Source organism: Rhopalosiphum maidis, chromosome 2 (assembly GCF_003676215.2).
Source record: "Rhopalosiphum maidis isolate BTI-1 chromosome 2, ASM367621v3, whole genome shotgun sequence".
In the NCBI taxonomy this organism is placed as follows: domain Eukaryota; kingdom Metazoa; phylum Arthropoda; class Insecta; order Hemiptera; family Aphididae; genus Rhopalosiphum; species Rhopalosiphum maidis.
In genome coordinates, this window is record NC_040878.1 from 19,955,869 (window position 1) to 19,966,118 (window position 10,250).

Sequence of the window (10,250 nt, forward strand, 5' to 3'; positions counted from 1 at the left end):
GCGGGTTAAATTAATTATAATTAAAATAATTCATAAAGATGAAGTTTGAAAAAATCCCTCAAAAAAAGTACTCACGCCCATCTGCTGCTATTATAATACTGTTTGAAGTCGAATCGCACTTTAGGTAGCCGAAAATTGCACTCATATTGAAATTTCACTCGAGCTTTTGATGTTCTTTATAAGCAACTCATAGATTTGTAATTTTCGATATCATGATTGTGTTAAATGAAACCTAAATCCAATTAATTAACACAAAGGGAAAATGTTATCATTTTATTTTATTTTTGCATTGTGATTGGTTATTTAATACCAGTTTCAACTATGCATATGCATTTAGGCAAAAAACGTTAATCCAAATTTCATCACATTTTTTATATATAAATAATTACTCAAAACTTGAAAATAATGCAAGAATAAATTATATGAATTTATATTTATTATTTTGGATTGTATATTTTTAATTATTCAATGCGCGAATTATGAAGTTTTATAAAAAAAAAAAAAATAAACATTTGGGACGGTCGACGGTGTGAAAACGAACGTGTAACTTGTGTAAAATGTATAATTTTCGTATAAAACCTTAATTGTATTTATTACTACGCATTTATTATCTTAACAATTTATAAACTCAATGTCACGAGTCCATGGAAAATGTGTTTTGTGTACATAATACTTTTCATAACGTGTAGTGTGTACCAACTACAAACTACAAATACGTTTACCACGATCTTACCTACGATGACTTACCGAATAATAATTAATAAGACATTAACCCATAGGTACATTTTTCAGTTAAAATAATTAAAAATCATTCTCCGGAACGCCGGAAAAGTTGGAATACGCGCGCCTTGTATGATATTAATAATTATTAATATTACAATTTTAACATAATATTATGTCATTATATAATAACTGGGCATTTAATATTCGGACTTGAATTACTTTCAAAATGCATTGCGATTCGTTGAAATCAAAAAACATGTTGCCTGTTATACGTGATTGTTTTTCAGTGAATCTGGGTACTCGGCGAAAGTTTAGTTTGATAAGTAATGGGAAATTAAAATATTTTAAAAATAGACAAAAAAAAAACAATTTCACTTGAATATTAGATAATAATATATTATATTATAATAAAAATAATTTATTTTACGAAATTCAATTAATATTCAATTGATATAACACTGCTCAATAAAAATAATGAGCTTGGGTGACTTAATGCTACATAGCCAGTTGTTATTATAAATAAATAATAAATTAGTAACTCTAACTAATAAGTAATAACCCAAGTGAAATAATTCGACAGTTCTTGTTTTGGGCGTACTATTATCTATATAAATGCAAATCGACCAGCTTTTCTCTATCCCTCCTCTTTAAATTATATTGATCCTTTGAAGAAATATGTTACGTTTTTTGGTGTTGTAACCCCCTAATCTAACTTTATTTATGCAAAATATATATTAATTATAATATTATGCTTCAGATATCTAAAAAAAAATGTGGCCATATTTAATATTATAACTATTTGAAGATTGATGACTACAATGGACATTAGTGTGTAAAACCCCTGCAAGTTATATTTAAATTTAAATTTAAAATTAAAACACCCACCTTTCCGCTTTAAAAATCCTGGCTGCGCGCCCGAACAATAATATGTATACTTAACTCATTTTAATCGTTAACGGTGACGCGTGTTCACAGGAGAAATGATGATGTCGCTGCTGTGGTACTACAGGCCGGAGCACACAAAACAGGGACGGGTGAAGGAAGACATGCCCGACGAACTGTTCGCGTCAAAGCACAGAGACGTCAACAGCGTGGCCTGCATCGACGATCGGTGTTACGTATTGACGTTCAACGAGTACTGCAGGTCCGTGTCTCGCATATGTTGTATTATTTACCGATAACATAATATTGTAATTATTTACTGAAATCATTCTCTCATAATATCCGGACCCAACGACTCGAAACTTATCGTATACATAGTAGGTACCTAACTTAAGTAAACTTGACATGTTTGCGAATGATAAAACAGTACCACAACTATCGGGGGTGCTACTTAGTTAAGGTCATGAAATCGTACTGGGCCAATCAGGTTGGTTTTAATTAAACTGAATTATTACGAATTACTTAGGACATCGGAATTTTTGGTATTTGAGAATACCTACTGGTCATCTTGATTTGGTAATAATTTTTTAATCTAAAATATATTAACATAATGGAGAACGTTCAGATCAGAAAATCATCATCATTCGTTTTAAATTGGATTTTTAGTTTTTTTTGAAAATCACCGAAAATACTGTATTACCGTCTACCGTTGATACCGTTCCTATTATCGACTTTAATTACTGCCAAGTGCCAACTAGCAGCATAATATATTTGTATCTGGTCCAACTGTGTATTTAATTCCTATTACCTACTCAACCAAATCGATTATTTAAAAATTGTATTTTGACTGCGCTACGTACGTATAATATGCTTCTCCTCCACTCCTGTCGTTAGATACCTATAGTTTCAGCATTGAATTCTATGTGCCTTAACTTGATACATTTTTCAAAATCATGACTAACTGAAAACAAAAACAAACCCTCTATAATTATTATTTTTACTATTATGATTATTGACTAAACGCCTGTTACGAGTATAGGGCGGCTGTTGTATCTACGTGTCACTGATTTCAACTCGACAATTTTTATCATTAAAATTCCTCACTACCACTTTTATAATAATGTATTAACATTCCTAGTTTTTGAAATTTGGATATTTATTATGTAACATAAAACAGAAAAAATAAAATTTTTCTATACAATAATAATATAATACAGGTCGCGACTTTTGCATCTATAATATGCACGAACTTGTGACGAGTATATTATTATTATAATATTATAGTATTTGAATTCCGAAACAACACGCTACTGCCTTTGTAACTATATTATATGAAATATAATATATTATTTCAAACGTATCGCTACCGCCCTACGTGCAATATCGTTTCGATTTATTTAATAATATTATATGTACGGTAGAAATGTTATTATGATTGCATTATGGGTTGCTTTTTTGCCGCAGTATTGACCTAATAATAATGGTATACCTAATATACGACGACGTCATACGTCAATTCTGGTAATATCGATTTTCATTAACAACAACAAAATAGTAAATGGTATGTTATATACATAATACATAATATTATGTTTTCGACTTACGTTTTATTTTATTCCTCGCAGTATTCGCAGTACATACATTAAACATGCAGTGTTAGGCATATAATTTGTCAATATACTTAAAGATAAAAAGGATTAAAATTATTTTAAAATAAATAAAATTTAAAACTAAGTAGATGCGAAAAAAATTAGCTAATGAAATTAATTATACACCAAAAATTCAGTCCTAATTCACAATTGATTTTAATTACAATTATTATAAAATATATTTTAAAATTTAAATCATTATTATAATATTATTGTATTGAATTAGTATTATATTTATTATTTTTAGTACCTACTACTTAATAGTGAAGAACTGAATAGTGTATTTTTAATGAAAAATTCAGGAATTAAACTTCATTATACAATTTATTATAATACTTCATCATCGGTTTTTCTGACCAACTCCGATTAAAATTCACCCGACGCAATATTTTAATAATAATTTCTTTTGATGAATCCATCACATTCCAATATTAGGTGTATTATTAGGTTTTATTCAATTCATACAGTTTGTCATCAGTAAAAATTTCTATGTGCAAACATAATATAATACGTGTAACGTGTACGATGTCGGTATGTACATTGTTTGTTGTATTATTATTATTGAAAATGAAATAAAAAATCCGCAGACGTTATCGACGGCTATATATATTATATACTCAACCACCAATAGCTTTGTCCATCTGCTCACAAACTTCGACATATAATTGCGGTTTCGTTGATAATATTTACTTAAATATGATAATATTTTTTTTAATACACTAAATAGTATATCAAATATGTTAATATTAATATTAAAGGGCCCTATCACTTAATAGCTTCTCTACTCGGTGTTTCCAGGTCTATACATCATTAATTACTTTACCCATTTATTTCTTGCATTTTTTTTATGTACAGATTGTTAGTTTAATTTTCATAAAAAATTTAAAAAAGTATTAATTTAACTTAAGTTTGAATTTAAAACAACGTATATTTTTATTCGATATTTAAATAGATTAATATAAATTAAATTTATATTTCGAAAAATTTTAGCTTCGATTTCAAATTCTAACCCGAACAGTTCGTGAAAATTAAATTCGACCATCCCTAAATATTAAATACGTATATTATCATTTATCGTTTATCGTTGTAGTGCCGGGTTTTGTACTACGGTTATTAGTGTTGTTGTTGTCGTAGTCGTAGTCATAATCGTAGTCTACAGTATTCATTGTTCTCTTTATTATTATTATCAGAAATCCGCCGGGCGACTTTTGCAGTTTTGTATAGTATTTCATAGAATCGTACGTCAATTATTACGCTCATGCCTTCACTGCCCCGTTGATTTGGCGCGCACCCGCGTGACGTATGATAATTATTATAATATAGGACAAACAATTTTACTCTAATGATTAGGTATATACTGTTAAAATGTGAAGTTATAATATAACTTCCCTCGAAAGTTGGTATATTATAATGTGAATTACTACTTTAAGATTCCTTCTTTATTTGAGAAAATGTGATAATCTATAAAATATTCTCCTTTAATAAAATGATGGATAAATAAAAATCATTAATTATATTATAATAATTGATTCCATATACATAATAAATTCTATATACCCTCCTGAAATAACTAAAAAAACCTACTAAATATGTAAATATTGGCGAAAGAAATTTGTATAAGACTTCAGGTAAGTGTGAAACAAATGTATATCTTACTAAAATAAAAGTATATGTACTAATATAGTAACACTCTCAAGTTTTTCTTATGTGTGTAATTTAGAAGATATTTACAGAAAACGGCTTAACTTAGAAAAAACTTGATTTAGAAGCCGTTCCCATGACAGCACATGACTATACATAGGGTTTCAGATAAAAAGGATTATGTACGCAGAAAATAAATAGATAGATAGTAGTAGTAGTAGTCATGGTAGTGGTTTATTTTCAAACTATTGGGAGGATTTGGGGATTGTCAAAATTTGGTTGAGATACATTTTTTTGTTGGTTAGTCTACAATTAAACATATAATATTATAATAGTATAATGAATGCAAGATTGTACATATCTGTTTCTGAACTATTATTTTTCATGTATCTTCGTGTATATGTCAAGTTTGATTTGTGATATAAAATGGTGGTTTTACCAATTAATTTTAATTTATTAATTTTTTTAAAAATAGTTTTAGAACTACTTTAGTCTTAGTGGATAATTTTAAGTACAAAATCTAGTTGTATCTGTATTGTAGTATTTTCAATGACTAATTTCATAATTTCATCATTAAAACTAGAAGAATATACTTTTATAAAAAAAAATTGGTTTTCATACGCAAATATCGAATGGTGTATATATATGCATATGGAGTTGACCGTTGCCAAAAAAAAAATTCTCTAAAATTGACTTGCGAAGCAAAATAAGTGTGTGCAGCCAATATAATACGTATAATAATATAAATACGTCGACCAACACATCGCGTCGACGCGTGTAACGAACGCAATAATAATATAGTCGGTTTTTAATATATATATATATAATATGTCCGTGTTTACAATCGTTTACGGGTGGGTAGTACACATCACTAGCGCTTAATAATATTATAACCTCGTACGCGACATTGACAGCGACAAAAAATAATAATAATTATAAAATCACTACGCATCACTGCAGTGATGGTTGTTAGCCGCCGGGTGACTGATTGAGAGCCAAATCGTTTTACATCTAATCCGATTAATTGTTTTTTGATTTCGGTTTTCAACACCCTTCGTGAACCAAAAACGGTCATCAACTGCAGAAATACGACTTTTACGAGGGTGGACTTGGCCAGCCTCTCTGAACATTTTTGTATACGACTTATGTGTATTTATTATTATGCCGCAGGGTGTTGAGTGAGCTTAACTCATCAAAATTGACTGAATATAACAGCTCATATTATATAGAAAATTGAAAGTGTCAGTCGAAATAAATTGTATTTATCCAGCTGCTGTTAACTCAACTGAATTCATAAATTACATAATCATTAATCGGTATAGAAACTTAAATAAATATAAATAATTTAAAATAGTCAAAATAAAAAATATTCCAAATCAACGAAATTTACGCGTAGTGAGCTTTCACAGTTAAATATTTATCTAAAAACTACCATATTAGTCGTATATATTATAATAGGTCAATAACGACTCACGTTATTTAAGTTACACTTACCACAATAATTAATACACAATATTAATTGAGATAAATATTCTTATTTTCAATTGTGCCTCTCGTCGACATGAATTCGATAAAATAATAGGGCTGTTATTTTGGAATTTTGCGTGGAATGCCAAAAATCATTAATAATCAAGCACAATCACAGTCTATCGAAAAATAGTTACTTTCAGATTTTAAATAATTATAAAATATTACGTTATTTTAATAATTGTTTATTTTTACTTTAATATAAATTAAAACAAGAGAGAATATTATTTTAAAAATGATTAAGTAAAAGAAAATTCATCAAAGAATTTTATATTAAAGTACTGTTTAATAATATATATTATATAGCTGACTACCTAAGAAGAACTTCAAAAAATTATCACTTTTATCTTTAAAAATATCTATGACGGCTAAATGTCATTATTCGTGTTAGAAAAGCATCCATTAATTTCAATGATAAATCTATCTTAAGAGTAATATATTTATGGATTGCAAATGCAACACACTTACATCCCACAAATTACGTCCATATAGTATGTATAATATAATAAGCAAAACTTACAATATTTTTTTTTTTTATACACGAGTTAGGTAGGTGCATATAGTATGTATAATACTATAATGTATACACAACAACCGTACTGCGAAAGTATCCGCGCGTATTGTGCAATAATGTGTACTGTGTAGGTTACTCAATATTCGTAATGACATACGTATAACACTACAATTCCCACTAAAATTCAAGTACGAAAAGGTCGCCTTTGGGTGGTTCTGTAGGGAATTTAAAGACGCATGTTAATACGAATGTCTACGTCTACTCGAAACCGATCAACTGACACGATGCATTATGTATAATGAATAGTTTTCTTTGCTTATGAAATGTACACAAGACGGGTTTTTATGCGTAACACACATGGTTTCTATAACATTGAAGTACCTACTTATTGAAACACTGTGTTTACATTTGTATAAACAAGAATTCTATTTTTTTTCTCAGTCTTTTTCACCAATTTCAAACTACGCATGACAATTTAAATGGAACACTGCAGCAGCAGCTAGCAACCAATAATATTCTTATGATCACGGATCAAAAATCATGAGTTATTTACGCTTCATATTCGTCCCAACTGTAAAAATGCCAAAACAGGAGTGGAAAAATGATTTAAATTATGCAAAGCCTTATATTATATTGCTTAGTGTTAAAGTATAAATTATATTATTGATATTATGACAGATTTAATGATTTTACATGATCAGCATAATTGCTTGCACTATAAACATTTTTTTTTTAAACAAATTCAACTCGCCATCACATCTACGAAAAACTAAATGCTCTCGTTTACGTATAATCACGATTAAAACCTATTAAAAATATATATATATATCTCAAAATAAATTTTAGGCTTTCCTCGAAAATATTGTGTCACTGTCCCATTAAGTATTATTGTAACGATCGTGAACTGTGACAGTATAATATATTAATTGTGATAATAAACTAACGATATTGTTTTCTGTTTTCGGTATGTCACAGGCATCGGAAGCACATGAAGTCGGTACAAGAGAATTTGGTGCTGTGCAAGGCGGTGGTGCCGCCGTTACGCGAGGCCAACCCGCGAGCCAGACAGTTGCCCGCAGACGGCGCGCCGACAGATCTGATATTCTTCTGCCGCCGCGTGTACGATTGTCGGCAAAAACGGTTGCTGAAGAAGCCGACGCTCTGACCAAGACGTGTCCGCTGTCGTCGCCGTCGTCGCCGCGTCTTCGTCCTCCTCGCCGTGCACTATCGCCGCTGCGGTTTTTCCATACTATCGTCGCGATTGTCGCGTTTATATTATTTATTATTATGATTATAATTACTATTATTACGACTATATAATAACGTTCGTTTCAATTGTATTCGCTCTTTTCTTAAATTATTATTATTTTATTGTCGGAACGTTGCAAAACGATAATACGCGATATTGTAATATTATCATGTCGTCATACCTATACGACATGTATGGACAAAAAATTGATTGTTTTTTTTTTGTTTTATGTGCGGGGCCCGAAAAAAACCCTTCGGACGGGATCGTCGGCCTCGATACTAAAAACCGATAGCTATTATATTATATACATTATTATTTGCGCGCATCCCTTTCCCCGCCAACACTGTTGTGATGATTTGAGATATATTTTGTATTTTTGAAAGACAAATCATTTCAAAATTAAAAACTTTTCGACCAACAGGTGATGATTACACAGCTGGTTTTACTCGTTATTGAAGAAATGACTGTACTTACCTAATCATACATTGACCGAAATGAAAACTTTTTATATCTAAATTTTATTTTATTTTTCGAAACTAAATTGTGAAAAATCATTTTTTATAAGAAATCACATACATACACAACACACACACACACTCGTTTGTCGTCTGCGCGCGCTATATAATATGTATAATAATAAGTATTATAGGTATAATATGATTAATATATATGTGTTTAATTTATAATCGCCGCACGCTCCGCTCTACCACCTACCTCTTCTTTTATTCTCCTCGATTCTTATTATTTTTTACGAAAATTAGTTGATTTTATTTTTATTATTATTATTAGCATTAGAATTACTACTACTACTACTCATAATATGATTTTTCATCATACGATGTGCATGATAATTTAATATACCGATGATGATGTTGTTGATGGGCATTTCGGTTACTTGCGTGTGCGTTTATTCAGCGGTCCGCTCGCGTGGAAACGGAATCGATATACCCTCCTGCCAAACACTCGTCCGCAACTCGCACCCTCGCCGTCACACATTATCTTCGCGTTATTTTTTTCTGCACTCGTAGACGACGCCGCACCAATATATGTTTCGCTTTTCGATCGTTCCAATATAAGATATTCCTCAATTCACACACGTGCACATATATTATATATCTAGTCATCATTAATTGCTGAACATACGATATCAATAATAATAATATATATCCTTCGAGCTCACGTTATACCGTTATTGTTTTCATCCACTAATTATAATTATTATTGCTCGCTGGTGGTACGACCGATATTATATTCGTACTATCAACTGATCGACTTCAAGCCACGCTTTCCGATCACCACCATCACCTCACCTAACCCCTTCACCCGCCGCCCATTAAACACACTCGCAATTAAGTATAACGAATCGACGAATATATATATTATTATATGCCAACTATATGTACCAATTGTGATTGGCCTGGTCGGTGGTATATTTATACATATTTTGTTTTTTACGCTTTTTTTTTTTTTTTAGTTTAGTCGCATAATTTCAATGTTTTTGCTTTATACAAATGTGTTGTTATAGATTAAAAAAAAAAAATTAAATAATATTATTATTATTATTATTATTATTATTATTATTATACTATATTATTGATTCCTAATAACCGAGTATAATATAATAAATGTTAGAAAAACGACAAACGATTAAATAATTTGATTAAGTGATTAAAATTTAATAAAATGGTATTAAAAAAATAATAATAAAAAAATATATATAAACACTATATATGGGTATAAAATATTTTATTTTTAGATATTTATGATGTGTAAATGGACCAATTTTTCGTGTATAAACTTTTTTTCATCGTTCACATAGTTCCGGATGGACGCATGTAGCTTAAATATTATGTTTATTAGATAAAAGGTCATTTAGCTCGCAATAAATTTATGTAGTTATGATTTTTTTTTCCAAGTGTAATATTTTGTGTTATTCTATAATTAATAGCAATTCAGTTACAAACACACACACACTTAGTACATAATGTTATGCATATATGTACTTAGAATGTTATCAATTGACATCCCTAAATAATATTGTTTGAATTAAGTCACATATGTATTG

General features: G+C 29.7%; 1 protein-coding gene across 3 annotated transcripts in view; it reads left to right on the forward strand.

Annotated features, from left to right (window-relative positions):
- The window catches only part of LOC113554602, a 113,040-nt gene extending 103,222 nt beyond the window's left edge, over window positions 1-9,818 (forward strand). For 2 of the 3 annotated variants that reach the window (XM_026958516.1, XM_026958515.1), the window contains exons 8-9: window positions 1,699-1,867; window positions 7,912-8,101. In XM_026958516.1, the coding sequence (XP_026814317.1) occupies window positions 1,699-1,867; window positions 7,912-8,101 (359 nt within the window). Of the gene's footprint in view, window positions 1-1,698; window positions 1,868-7,911 lie in introns of all 3 variants that reach the window. The other variant, XM_026958517.1, reaches the window with a different exon arrangement.
- The last annotated feature ends 432 nt before the right edge of the window (window positions 9,819-10,250 follow it).